The 15,361-nt window shown below is 40.4% G+C and overlaps 1 protein-coding gene across 2 annotated transcripts in view; it reads left to right on the top strand.

Moving 5' to 3' along the window:
- LOC126484171 (protein tamozhennic) overlaps positions 1–15,361 on the top strand; it is a 63,507-nt gene that overhangs the window by 17,475 nt on the left and 30,671 nt on the right. For both annotated transcript variants that reach the window (XM_050107578.1, XM_050107579.1), the window contains one exon: positions 3,037–3,236. In XM_050107578.1, the coding sequence (XP_049963535.1) occupies positions 3,037–3,236 (200 nt within the window). The remainder of the gene's footprint in view (positions 1–3,036; positions 3,237–15,361) is intronic.

Genomic DNA, 15,361 nt, shown 5'->3' with positions numbered 1-15,361 from the left:
TTGTTTAAATTTGAGCCTAGTTGCAGCTTCTCGGGTTTGGTGGCCATAATAGTCAGTCAGCAAACCACAAACATCAACAAAACTCAAATTTTAGAGGTCCGATAGTGGGTGTAGTTTTTGCACCATTTTGTGCAGTTTACTACTAGACAGCAGTAATAGTGCACTGCAATGTTTAGGATCAATTATTCGACTTGCCTTGCAATGAGGAACAAAACAGTGTAAATAGACCACCTCTTATTTACCACATGGAGACAAGAGAATGATGGATGAGTAGGTGATTATGCTGCAGTTGTAGACTATTGTTGATTTTTCAGTAGCTGTAACACCAATTTCTGATTTTGCTGGTGGTATTCCCATTGATGTTGCTACTGCAATGACTGCTGCCACAACTTTAGAAACTCAGGGTTCATGGCTCACACTGAATAGTTGCACAATGGGACAGTCCTTGTCTCCACTTCTCCGGCCTACTCTTGAGTAGGTAGAACATAATGTATGTCACTCACACTACTGGTGATGCAGAGATCGACGCAACAAACAGGTGCTTCCTGTGGTCAATGACAGCTGAGTTTATGAAGTGATGACTAGCCCAAAGCCAAAGTCCAGAGTGTAACAACAGTCATTAGAAGCATACACAAACAGCCAGAGGAGCAATCCGAATGAAAAACACAGGCGAGGTCAATCACTCCATTACATTGGTGTGTATTGAAAGCTTCAGAAAATAGTCAGAACTACCTGACTGCTGTGGACTGTGGTATTTACAGGTATTCTTACATCAGTGGACAGTTCAATGTGAGATGCCCCTAGCTGTGGCAGCAACCTCCGTGGCAACTCTCGATGCAAAGCCTGAGTATTTCTGAGCTTTCCTCCATCAGTACTCTGGCTGGGTGGCAAATCTGAATCACTGTCGAATACTAAAAGTACTGTTACAAAAATTTGCAGCTACAAATATTAAAAATTACTCACATGTATCACAAAACCAGTTGATTGGAATATGTCAAGAACTTAACTACAAAAATTTTTGGGCAGGTTGGTAATTAAAGATAAAAATACACTGCCTGACAATTAAAGTGATGCACCCAGAAATGGAGAGGCAATAAAATGAAACCTCGGGGGTTGAGAGGGTATGTGATGTTATTGCAGTGGTTATAAAATCAAGTCAACTTACAAAGAACTTGGCAGTATGAGCCCTCTTATTAGTATGACACTGCATTCCTTCTGGCCTCAATGCATAAACTGATTTGATTGGGAAGGGCATCATAAAGCCATTGTATCCTCTTCTGAGGTAAGCCCACAACTGTTGTTATTGGTCATGATATCCCACATACTGTCAGTCAGACGGAATTGACGTACATGCTGGACCCACAACTCTCAGTCAGACGTATTTGACGTACATGCTGGTCCCACACATGTTCTTATTGGGGACGGGTCTGGGGATCATACTGGCCACTGGATTTCCTCAACATAATGCACACAGTTCATGAGGCAAATGCCATGTATGCATGAGCATTGTCTTGTTGAAAATTGGCAAAATGATACTGTCATATTTGAGATAATACATGCGGACACAGGACGTCCATGACATACCATTGTGCTGTCAGAATTCTCTCAACCACTACCAGCTGTGAGCTGAAGTAACACCTAATGGATCCTCACACCATAATTCCAGGAGTAACACTGTTATGCATCATCAAAACATTGGAAGAAAAGCACTTCTCCCGAGATCGCCACTATACTCACCGGTCTTCCAGGGTGGTGCAAAACTGTGATTCATCATTGAACACAATGTGGTGGTATTCATGAGCAGTCCATTCTTTCCGGTCATGGTACCACTCCAAATGCAGCCATTTGTGTTGTAGTGCTAATGGCAGCATATACATGGGACATTAATTTCACAGTTCGGTTGCTACTAGTTTCCATTCAGAGTTGCAGAATGATGCAGAGAGTCCATTACCTGTTTTCAGATGGCAGACAGGGATGTGAGCGGGTAACAATTTGCTTGGTGCACCATACCTGCGATATTCCCTTGTGGTGATCAAATGTTGAGCGGAACCTTGACGGTGAGTTTTCCTGCCCTCACATTCTCATTCAGCCCAACATCGGGCCACTGGCACAGCTCAATGCCATACAAATCTGGGTATTGCACAATTCAACCGGCCAGCCAATGGGAGACCCACAATGAGGCTCCTTGTGCCAGGAATGCTGTCTCACATATATAAGTGGCATCTCCAGGCCATTCACAGTGATCACTCAATGTCTGATGCATATCACACCTTTTCTGTACACTCCCAGCCCTGGTAACAACACTAAACATGAACAACATGCATGCACCTTGCTGGCCATTTTTCCTCTCACGGAGATTTCCAATTCTGTTCATTTACATAACTGCCAACATTGTGTTTGTGAACAAAATTAAATTGACAATGTAAATAGTTACCCCAGTGGAAACTGCATAAATTTAATTTTGGATTGTTCCCATTTAGCCACACTTCTACGATTGTATTCATTGTAACTTCTTACAATTAACAATAATAGAAATTTTATCTAACAGAAGCTGTGCTCTAATGAGGATTATATTCTTGTTGTTACTTATTATCTGACAGAATTGTGTGGTAGCCTTTGTATGTGGTCCAGTTGTTGTAGACCCCTTTGGTAATTGTTCCAAATGTGATGTTGGGTGATGTATATTTTTGTACACTATTGAAAACTGTTCAGTTTCATTTGAATATGAACTGCCTATGTTTGTTTTATGTATACACAGCTCATCACTGTTGCAGTGTTTTGATCTATCAGTAAGGGTATCCCATTTACCTTCAAAGTTTGTCTTGGGACTCCTAATGTGTCACAAACAACACTTTTTTTATGTAGGTTTCACAAAAAACACTTTTTTATTTAGCTTTACATTTCAAGAATCTGTAAAATATTTTATATCTGCCTATAAATAAATCATGATTATTTTACTCATGACATGACAGACTAATATTAAGATGTAAAAGGATATTTAGTAAATAAATGGTATGTACCAATTTCCCATTTCAGGCTACATACGAGAGTACTTGTGTCTCGTTCCACATGACCAAAAATTCTGCTTCCGAGAAACAGCAGATGTGCTGCATAGAAGTGCCATCACAAAAGAAGACTTTAGTGGCTATAGAGCAGCATCAGCATGGAATGCAATTGGTTTATATGCCGCTAATCTACTTTCACAACCATGGAGGAAAGAGTATCGTGAGATGAAGGTTTTTGTACAATTTTTTTTCTCTTTCATAGAACAAGTTTTATTTTTTCTGAAATGAAGTTTTGAAAGACAATAATACTTCTTGTAAAGCAACTGTCCACTAAACTGTTAAGAGCAATAATTGAAAAACAGTAATAGTTTGACATTAGAAGTGATATGTTGGAATGCAGTTATAGTACACAATTTTCTTTCTTAGTCATTGTTAATAAGTAGCTGATATAACAATATTGTGAAAAGGATAGTTGTTACCATATACTGGGTGATTACAATTAAACTTTCCTTATTTAACATTTTATAACATGGAAACTGATTACCGTATGAGTACCAGACTTGGTAGCATTAATGTCCAGAGTATGGGGTGCATGTTTTCTGTGTGTTACAGCGCCACAGCCCATTTGTAACTGTGGTGACCAGGTGCTGTGATCAGTTATTGTGATCCATAGTCTCACATCTGACTAGTTGCAGTGCACATGTTGCGTCAACATGAGCTTTGACAAAAGGAACAGGGCATTATTTGTGGAGCTTTATTATCAAAACAGGAGTAATGCCGCAGCTGCACTTTGAGAATATCACTGGCTGAAATGGTTATGGAAAGATCCTCTTTCTCCTCCTGCTGTTCGGAGCTTGATGAAGAAGTGTGAATCAACTGGAGAACTGGGTGTTGCTCCGGGAAGAGGCTGACTACCAGTTGCACCACAAGTGGTTGATGAAATTGCTGTTGCTATGGCAGACAACACTGTGTGCAATTCTACATCTACATGATTACTCTACTATTCACAGTAAAGCACCTGGCAGAGAGTTCAGTGAACCACCTTCAAGCTGTCTCTCTACCGTTCCACTCTCGAATGGCAGGTGGGAAAAACGAGCACTTAATTTTTTCTGTGCAAGCCTGATTTCTCTTATTTTATCATGATGATCATTTCTCCCTATGTAGGTGGATGCCAACAGAATGTTTTCGCAATCAGAGGATAAAACTGGTGATTGAAATTTCATGAGAAGATCCCGTCACAACGAATAAACGCCTTTGTTTTAATAATTGCCACTCCAATTTACGTCTCATGTCTGTGACACTATCTCACCTATTTCGTGATAATACAAGAAGAGCTGCTCTTCTTTGTACTTTTTCGATGTCATCCATCAGTTGCACCTGATGCGGATCCCACAGTGCACAGCAATACTCCAGAATAGGGCGAACAAGCGTGGTGTAAGCTGTCTCTTTAGTAGACCTGTTGCACCTTCTAAGTGTTCTGCCAATGAATCACAGTCTTTGGTTTGCTCTGTCCACAATATTATCTATTTGATCGTTCCAATTTAGGTTAGGCCTATTTGTAATTGTAATCCCTAAGTTTTTAGTTGATTTTACAGCCTTCATATTTGTGTGACTTATTGCGTAATCGAAATTTAGCTGATTTCTTTTAGTGCTCATGTGAATAACTTCACACTTTTCCTTATTCAGGGTCAATTGCCACTTTCCTGGTCGTCAGGCAGTACACGTGCTGTGTCACGACAGTTAAACATCCCATGGTCAGCTGTACGGGGAAGGGGGGGGGGGGGGGTGCTGTGCTTCGAACCATTCTCCGGCGGTGTATCCGTGCAAGATCCATATCATACAACAACTTGCGCCACAGGAGACACAACTATGTGTTGACTTCGCTCTCCACTTTCTCGCAAGGATTGAAGTTGACGAGGGCTGGCTCTGGACCGTCTTGTGGACAGACGAAGCTCATTTTTCACTGACAGGTGAGGTGAACATACAGAATTGCTGAGTGTGGGGATCTTCACCTCCAGTCACTGTGTGTGGTGTTCCCGTGTATGGCGAACGTGTCACCGTATGGTGTGGCTTCACAGCTACGTTCATCATTGGGCCATTCTGTTTCGAACAGGTTGGCGCTCAAGGACCAAAGACATGCAGTGTGAGAGGCCAGCATTACTGCGATACGCTTCACCCACCCTACAGAAGAGAGACGCATTGAACTCAACAGTTTTCATGCAAGATGGGATCCCACCGCACATTGCTCGTGAAGTTCATCTGCTTCTCCAAAACATATTTGGAAATGATGGAATTATAATCTGTTTGTTTTAAAATGCTTTGCCAGCATGACCACCTGATATCACTCCCAGTGGTTTGTGGTTGTGGGGCTATCTTATGAAGGACAGGTTTACCAGGGGAACACTCACTCATGTGCTGATCTGAAGTGCAGCATGTCAAGAGAGGTACCAGCATACCTATGGACATGCTTAGTTTTGCTGTGCAGAATGCAACCCTGCGCTTTCAGACTCCTCTGGATACTGATGGTGCCATATTGAGCCCCTTTGTATATGATGTACCGTATGTATTATGTATGGTATGATGTACCGTAGCAACACGTTAAAAGTGTTCGAATTGAATTCATTGTGCATTATTTCTCTTCCCTATGGGCTTGACATTATTGCAACCAAGTTTGGTCCTTGCACGGTAATTAGTTTCCCTGTTATAAAATGTTGTCTGTGAAGCAGTCATTGAAATGAAAAACATCACGTTGGGTGGTGTGTTCAGCAGCTGGGTGGCCCGACTGTTTCTTGGCCACAGTTTGTCGGTGGCTATTCGTGTGAACAGTCATCTTTTTGGTTGTTGGTTGTCTACCCATATAGAATGCAGCACAGTGGTTGGCTGCTTCCCACCAACATCAGCTTTTCTGAATCACAGGTGGGAGCTGTCCGTGCAATATAACCTACATTCCCATAACCTTCCTGGCCCCAACCATCATTAGTCATTGTCTTTAATCATCTAGACCCTTTCATGTTCCCATTCCAGCACTAAAGAGCCCTCTGTTCCATCAAGGCACCCACAGCCTTTTAACATCTCTCTTTCCCGATACCCCTCCACCCATCCCCCTGCCCTCCATATAACCATGGTGCTTAACACCCCTAGTCTCTCTCCACCTCGTCACTGTGTGCTCCCACAAGTAGCACTTTACGATCCCCCACCCCTACCTGCTATCCCTTCCCCTCCATGCCCCAGCATCCTCCGACTCCCACCACCTGTTGCTTCTCCCATCATGTGCTCCTTATCACAGGGTGGCCTCAGCAGCCAGAGACTGGTCATGTGTGTGTGAGTTGTGTTTGTGTGCGGGGGGTGAGGGGAATCGGGTGTATTGGTGTGGTCTATTTAAAGTGAAGGCTTTGTTGACCAGAAGCTTACTTTCTTCTGCAAGTCTTTTTGTTGTGCCTATCTGCGACTCAGCATCTTCGCTATATGGTGAGTAGCAACTACCCTTTCCATAGTATTGTCATATTCCATCATGGATTTTCCATTGTTTGATTTTGCCTAGTAGCTGATATAATTTTGGAAAGAAGATAGAAGTAATATCTAATAAATTTAGAAAAAACGTTAAAATATTTTTAAGGAAAAAACTAAAACAATATAAAATTACGCTTTAAAAGCAGAGGCAGGTTAATGTTTAAGAGGAAATATTTGACAATAAGCTTGTGAATGTTGTTTTCAGATGAATATAAATACTTTAGGAGTAAAGGAGGCCACTCACTGTAAAGCAGTAGTAGTGAATTGTTAGCAGGTGCACACAAAAAAGAAAGGAAACTTGCAAGCTTTTGGCTTGACATGCAGCACCATGTTATGGCAGAGGTATATCTGTGTGTGGGTGGGTGGGTGGGCGTGCGCGCTAACCACTGTGAAGTGCATTTCAGAGAGTACGTCCCACGATATCAGTTATTAAGGCTTCTTCCTGTGCCATTAACATATATAGTGTGGGGAAAAGGATTGTTTAAATGCCTCTGTAATTAATCCAATCTTACTCTAATGACTCCTATGGAAGTGATGTACAGGGGTTTGTTGTTTATTCTTAAATCATCATTTAAAGCCAGTTCTTGATGGAACTTTGTTAGTAGACTTTCTCTGTCTATCTTCAAGACTCTGGCAATTCAGTTTTTTCAACATCTCACTGACACTCTACCACGGTCAAACAAAGTTGTGACCATTCATGCTGCCCTTCTCTGCATACATTCAATATCACCTGCTCTTGCTGTTTGATACATGTACCACATGCTTGAGCAATATTCTAGGATGGGTCGCATGGGTGATTGGTAAGCATCTCCTTCGTAAAATGTTTGCATTTCCCTGTTATTCTACCAGTAAACTGAAGTCTGCTACCTGCTTTACCCATGACTGAGGCTATGTGATCATTCCACTTCATGTGCCTACTAAGTGTTACACTCAAGTATTTGTATCAGTTTACAGATTCCAACTGTTGCGACAGGGCGAGTTTGGATTGTTGCGTAATTGTTTGACCACTGTCTCTCATCGTACTGTGCACTACACAAGTTCCACCTACCTCAGTACGGCATCTGATTACCAGCCCGTTTCTCTGCATACGTAGATACTGTTCAGACGGCGTTAAAAGCAGCGTTGAAGGAAAACACTGTCAATACTTACGTTTGCAAAGTCTGCGTAAACTCTGGTAGCAAACTATCCTGTAATATCTTACAACAATTTTCAGGTGGAGGGCGATTGCTTCATCTCTTTAGAAAAATGTCAAAACTCTGCAACAAGTTCTTTTATTTCTTTAGGTTCAAAATAAAACTTGCCATCAGCCCATATTTAATTAACGAATAATATCACTATCCTCAGCTCACAGTTCAGACAACCCAGTATACACACAAGGCAGCCAGGAATGTACTTGAGTCCAACCCAAATTATCACGTGATTTACAGTCATTACTCTCTCTGCTGCAATATACAAGTTTCACATTCGGTCCTTTTTCAGTGGATATCTAATAAAGAAATTGAGCACCAAATATTCCATAGACGAATATGAAACATTCCACGCGGAATTTTACAAAGGCGGAAAGTTCACACGCGGTTCTCCTTCCAACAAAACAATCCAAAAACGTCCAAACTTCACAAAACTGTTCATAAATGCAACTGCTATTTTGGCCACACAATCTGGACACGAGAATTTTACGCATAATAAAGACGGAAGCATTAAACATGATCTGCACGCCCGATAGCTGACTAGCGACTAACCAGTGCTGTTCCTTCCAGAGCCTATACCTATTTCCAATGCATGGGAAAAGCTTAACTCTGATTGGTTGCTCAAAATGACCAGCCAATCAAAACAATCCTTCGAGATCATTTTCGCGCTAAAACTGTCCTGTGCCAATCATTATTCGCAGATGCATTTACGTCACTTCATTATGCAAATATTAATAAAATGTTTAACAAAACCAAATGAAAAGAAAACTAATCTTGAAATAACTTTAGAAAACTATTACTCTACGAACGACTATTCTGGCTGCCTTCTTACAAAAGCAAGTACCCTTGGATATATGTCATCAGCAAGGTGGGGAAAACACAGCTTTCCCATGACACAGTTACATAATGCTGTACATCATATAATATTGAATCTTTACATATGTCCCACATACACACTCACTCATTCTCATTTACTCACACAACAGCATATTAACTAAATAATTATCTTTTCTGAATTTTATATTACAAAAAATGAAAAGTAGTTAATGTTTTTTAGTAATGAAAATCTAAATAAATTGTTCTGCCATTTTTTGAACTTCAGTAATGATTCCAAATGATACTAAAAGACAAACTGTTATGAATCCTAACTGACTTTAATCTTACAAGTGTCAGCTTGAGGTGGTTTAGGTAATTTTCCCTAACTCTGGAAGTATGCCAGCTAGAAAGCTGAGATTTTTACACAATCTTCTTTTTAATAACAAAGGGCAGTGTATTGACTTTTAACTAAATTGAATAATATCAAATATAGTTTATTTAGATTCTTAGGGGCATGAATATTCTGTCGCTCGAATTGACACAGGTACCGCTTCCCACGGCTAGGATAGCTACAGGTGTGAATGAGTCATGCTAAGATACAAGCGGCTGTTTCTATCACCACCAACAGCTCCAAAGCTACGAGCCATACTGCAAAGTAGTGCAATAAATGCTATTGCATATTGACTTGCGACATTACACTGTGACCCTCAAATTTTTTGTATTCATAGGATACCAAGTTGTGTTTTTATTTTTGAACATTTACAGCCATCTACACCAGTTTGAAATCTTAACAAGGTCTGACTGAATATTTATACAGATTTGTCAGGCTGTACTTCGTTATAGATAACCACATCATCTGCAAAAAGCCTGAGTTTACTATTAATATTGTCTGCAAGATCATTAATATACTTCATGAACAACAAGGGAACCAACACACTTCCCTGGAGTACATCCAATATAATATCCTGCGTCCTCCTTACCAAGAAACCTCTCAGTGTAGTCACATATTTTGTCTGATGCTCCATCTGCATGCTGGTGCCCTCCTATTGGGCCGCCTGGATGCGCCGGCACCTTGTAGTAGCACAGGCATGTGTGTTTTTGGTGGGTGGAAGTCTGTACAGTCTACCAGAACTTTCCTATTACAATAGTTTTCAGATCAAATGGCTGCAATCCATATATTTTCTCATTCAGTGAATTACTGAAAAAAAAAGAAAACAACACAGTAAAATATATAGGGGACTTAACTGACTGAAATGGGCCTAGTGATGTCATCTTTTGTTTTTAATATTAGCAGAACCTAGCAATAAGCAGTATGTCACCTCGTGGCAGTATTATTTAGTCAACAGTCATTAGTGCTTCTAGAGCCAGAGGAAAAAAGCTAACATGGCCTTATTATTGCTTCAACTTCTGCAGGCAACAATATCTTCGTTTAGTGTGGCCTGTCACTTTGAGCTGTGGTTTGAGGCAAATTTCTTATGTGACACTATGTGGAAATGAATACAATAGATAGTTTATACTGTTCCTACTGTAACTTTCATTATGTTTACATTTGATCCGCTCACCTGAAAAATTACTGAGAACTGAGCACATAACGTGAGTGGAACATGTTGCTTGTGTTGCTGGAAATTTGCAGCTATCTGAAGTTAAGCTGCTAAAATTGGCTAATTGTATATGTACTAAAGCAAAGAAAAAAGCATGACACATGTCAGTCTGAATGAGTATGCTTTATACATAATGCGTATTGTGTCTAAATGATGTTTGAGGAAATTCTTTAAACTTACTGATTTGTAAGTGCTCTAGTTACATTTACATTTGCTAAAAACTATACAACCCACATGACTTTTTTTTGTAATAATACACTAAAGAGCCAAAGAAACTGGTACAGCTGCCTAATCACGTGTAGGGCCCCTGCAAGCACGCAGAAGTGCCGCAACACAATGTGGCATAGATTCGACTAATTTCTGCAGTAGTGCTCGAGGAATTGACACCATGAACCCTGAGGGCTGTCCATAAATTGGTAAGAGTATGACAGGTCGCAGATCTCTTCTGAACAGCACGTTGGAAGGCATCCAAAATATGCTCCATAATGTTCATGTCTGGTGAGTTTGGCAGCCAGTGGAAGTGTTTAAACTCAGAAGAATGTTCCTGGTGCCATTCTGTGGCAATTCTGGACATGTGGGATGTTGCATTGTCCTGCTGGACTTGCTCAAGTCAGTCAGAATGCACAATGGACATGAATGGATGCAGGTGACGTATGTGTCACCTGTCAGAGTTGTATCTGGATGTATCAGGGGTCCCATATAACTCCAACTGCACGTGTCCAACACCATTACAGAGCCTCCACCAGCTTGAACAGTCCCCTGCTGACATGCAGGGTCCATGGATTCACGAGATTGTCTCCATAGCCGTATATGTCCATGCACTCTACATCTACATGGATGCTCTGAAAATCACATTTAAGTACCTGGCAGAGGGTTAATCGAACCATCTTCACAATCCTCTATTATTCCAATCTTGTATAGTTGTTGTTGTTGTTGTTGTTGTGGTCTTCAGTCCTGAGACTGGTTTGATGCAGCTCTCCATGCTACTCTATCCTGTGCAAGCTTCTTCATCTCCCAGTACCTACTGCAACCTACATCCTTCTCAATCTGCTTAGTGTATTGATCTCTTGGTCTCCCTCTACGATTTTTACCCTCCACGCTGCCCTCCAATGCTAAATTTGTGATCCCTTGATGCCTCAAAACATGTCCTACCAACCGCTCCCTTCTTCTAGTCAAGTTGTGCCACAAACTTCTCTTCTCCCCAATCCTATTCAATACCTCCTCATTAGTTACGTGATCTACCCACCTTATCTTCAGCATTCTTCTGTAGCACCACATTTCGAAAGCTTCTATTCTCTTCTTGTCCAAACTGGTTATCGTCCATGTTTCACTTCCATACATGGCTACACTCCATACAAATACTTTCAGAAACGACTTCCTGACACTTAAATCTATACTCGATGTTAACAAATTTCTCTTCTTCAGAAACGATTTCCTTGCCATTGCCAGTCTACATTTTATATCCTCTCTACTTCGACCATCATCAGTTATTTTACTCCCTAAATAGCAAAACTCCTTTACTACTTTAAGTGTCTCATTTCCTAATCTAATCCCCTCAGCATCACCCGATTTAATTTGACTACATTCCATTATCCTCGTTTTGCTTTTGTTGATGTTCATCTTATATCCTCCTTTCAAGACACTGTCTATTCCGTTCAACTGCTCTTCCAAGTCCTTTGCTGTCTCTGACAGAATTACAATGTCGTCGGCGAACCTCAAAGTTTTTATTTCTTCTCCATGGATTTTAATACCTACTCCGAATTTTTCTTTTGTTTCCTTTACTGCTTGCTCAATATACAGATTGAACAACATCGGGGAGAGGCTACAACCCTGTCTCACTCCTTTCCCAACTACTGCTTCCCTTTCATGCCCCTCGACTCTTATAACTGCCATCTGGTTTCTGTACAAATTGTAAATAGCCTTTCGCTCCCTGTATTTTACCCCTGCCACCTTCAGAATTTGAAAGAGAGTATTCCAGTTAACGTTGTCAAAAGCTTTCTCTAAGTCTACAAATGCTAGAAATGTAGGTTTGCCTTTTCTTAATCTTTCTTCTAAGATAAGTCGTAAGGTTAGTATTGCCTCACATGTCCCAACATTTCTACGGAATCCAAACTGATCTTCCCCGAGGTCCGCTTCTACCAGTTTTTCCATTTGTCTGTAAAGAATTCGCGTTAGTATTTTGCAGCTGTGACTTATTAAACTGATAGTTCGGTAATTTTCACATCTGTCAACACCTGCTTTCTTTGGGATTGGAATTATTATATTCTTCTTGAAGTCTGTGGGTATTTCGCCTGTCTCATACATCTTGCTCACCAGATGGTAGACTTTTGTCAGGACTGGCTCTCCCAAGGCCATATAGTACGCAGAAAGAATGAACACCTATATCCGTCCGTACGAGCTTTTATTTCCCTTATTTTATTGTGATGATCATTCCTCCCTATGTATGTCGGTATCAACAAAATATTTTCACATTCGGAGGAGAACATTAGTGATTGGAATTTCGTGAGAAGATTCCATCGCTACGAAAAATGCCTTTCTTTTAATGATTTCCAGCCTAAATCCTGTATCGTTTCTGTAACACACTCCCCCATATTTCGCGATAATACAAAACGTGCTGCCTTTCTTTGAACTTTTTCGATGTACTCTGTCAGTCCTATATGGTAAGGATCCCACACCGCGCAGCAGTATTCTGTAAGAGGATGGACAAGCATAGTGTAGGCAGTCTCGTTAGTAGGTCTGTCACATTTTCTAAGTGCCCTGCCAGTAAAATGCAGTCTTTGGTTAGCCCTCCCCACAACATTTTCTATGTGTTCCTTCCAATTTAAGTTGTTTGTAATTGTAATACCTAGGTATTTAGTTGAATTTACAGCTTTTAGATTATACTGATTTATCATGTAACCGAAGTTTAACGAGTTCCTTTTAACACTCATGTGGCTGACCTCACACTTTTCGTTATTTAGGTTCAACTGCCAGTTTTCGCACCATTCAGATATTTCTTCTAAATCGTTTTGCAGTTTGTTTTGATCTTCTGATGACTTTATTAGTCAATAAACGACAGCGTTATCTGCAAACAACCAAAGACGGATGCTCATATTGTCTCCCAAATCGTTTATATAGATAAGGAACAGCAAAGGGCCTGTAACACTACTTTGGGGAATGCCAGAAATCACTTCTATTTTACTCGAAGACTTACCGTCAGTTATTACGAACTGTGACTTCTCTGACAGGAAATCACAAATCTAGTCACATAACTGAGACGATATTCCATAAGCACACAATTTCACTACAAGCCGCTTGTGTGGTACAGTGTCAAAAGCCTTCCGGAAATACCAGAAATATGAAATTGATTTGAAATCCCTTGTCAGTAGCACTCAACACTTAATGTGAATAAAGAGCTAGTTGTGTTTCACAGGAATGATGTTTTCTAAACTATGTTGACTGTGTGTCACTAGACTGTTTTCTTCAAGGTAATTCATAATGTTCGAAGACAATATATGTTCTAAAATCGTGCTGCATATCGACGTTAACGATATGGGCCTGTAATTTAGTGGATTACTCCTACTACCTTTCTTCAATATTGGTGTGATCTGTGCAACTTTCCAATCTTTTGGTGTGGATCTTTTGTCGAGCGAACAGTTGTTTATGATTGTTAAGCATGGAGCTAATCCATCAGCACACTCCGAAAGAAACCTAATTGGTATAAGTCTGGCCCAGAAAACTTGCTTTTATTAAGTGATCTAAGTTGCTTCACTAGTCCAAGGATATTTACTTCTACGTTACTCATGTTGGCAGCTGTTCTCAATTCGAATTCTGGAATATTTACTTTGTCTTCTTTTGTGAAGGCATTTCGGAAGATTGTGTTTAGTAACTCTGCTTTGGTAGTACTGTTTTCGATAGTATCTCCATTGCTATCACACAGAGAAGGCATTGATTGTTTCTTGTCGCTAACATACTTCACATAGGACCAGAGTCTCTTTGGATTTTCTGCCAGGTTTCGAGACAAAGTTTTGCTGTGGAAACTGTGACAAGCATCTCCCATTAAGTTCGGGCTACATTTCAAGCTTCGGTAAAAGATCGCCAATCTTGGGGATTTTGCATCTGTTTAAATTTGGCATGTTTGTTTCATTGTTTCTGCAACAGTGTTCTAACCCGTTTTGTGTACCAAGGAGGATGAGCTCCATCGTTTGTCAATTTATTTGGTATAAATCTCTCAGTTGCTGCTGATACTATTTCTCTGAATTTAAGCCATATCTGGTCTACACTTATATTATTAATTTGGAATGAGTGGAGATTGTCTCTCAGGAAGACATCAAGTGAATTTTTATCTGCTTTTTTGAGTAGGTGAATTTTTCGCTTATTTTTCGAGGATTTGGGAATTACAATATTCAGTCTCGCTACGACAACCCTTTGTACACTAATCCCTGAATCGGTTTTGATGCTCATTATTAACTCGGGATTATTTGTTGTTAAGAGGTCAAGTGTGTTTTCACAACCATTTACTATTCGCGTGGGCTCATGAACTAACTGATCGACTGATCAAAATAATTTTCGGAGAATGTGTTTAGCACAATTTCGGATGATATTTTATGCGTACCACCGGAATTAAACATGTATTTTCGCCAACATATCGGGGGTAAATTAAAGTCACCACCAACTATTACCATATGACTTGGGTATGTGTTTGAAATCAAACTCAAGTTTTCATTGAACCTTTCAGCAACTGTATCATCTGAATTAGGAGGTTGGTAAAAGGATCGAATTATTATTTTATTCCGGTTGCCAACAATGACCTCTGCCCATACTAACTCACAGGAAGTATCTACTTCAATTTCGCGACAAGTTAAACTACTTCTGGCAACAACAAACATGCCACCACCAACCGTGTTTAGCCTATCCTTTCGGAACGCCGTTAGATTTTTTTGCAAAAAATTCGGCTCTGAGCTTATATCCAGCTTTAGCCAGGTTTCAGTGCCTATAACGATTTGAGCATCAGTGCTTTCTGTTAGCACTTGGAGCTGTGGTACTTTTCCAACACAGCTACATCAATTTACAACTGTTATACCAATGGTTCTTGTATCTATGTTATTCCTGTGTTCAGCCTGCATCCTTTGTGATTGAAGCCCTTCTTGTGTTTTCCCGAGACCCTCTAACCTAAAAAACCGCCCAGTCCATGTCACACAGCCCCTGCTAAATGTGTAGCCGCCTCCTGCACATAGTTGACACCTGACCTATTCAGCGGAAC

This window comes from Schistocerca serialis, chromosome 6, assembly GCF_023864345.2.
Source record: "Schistocerca serialis cubense isolate TAMUIC-IGC-003099 chromosome 6, iqSchSeri2.2, whole genome shotgun sequence".
Lineage (NCBI taxonomy): Eukaryota > Metazoa > Arthropoda > Insecta > Orthoptera > Acrididae > Schistocerca > Schistocerca serialis.
The sequence above is the reverse complement of the archived record's forward strand: the minus strand, read 5'-3'. Positions and strand labels throughout refer to the sequence as shown.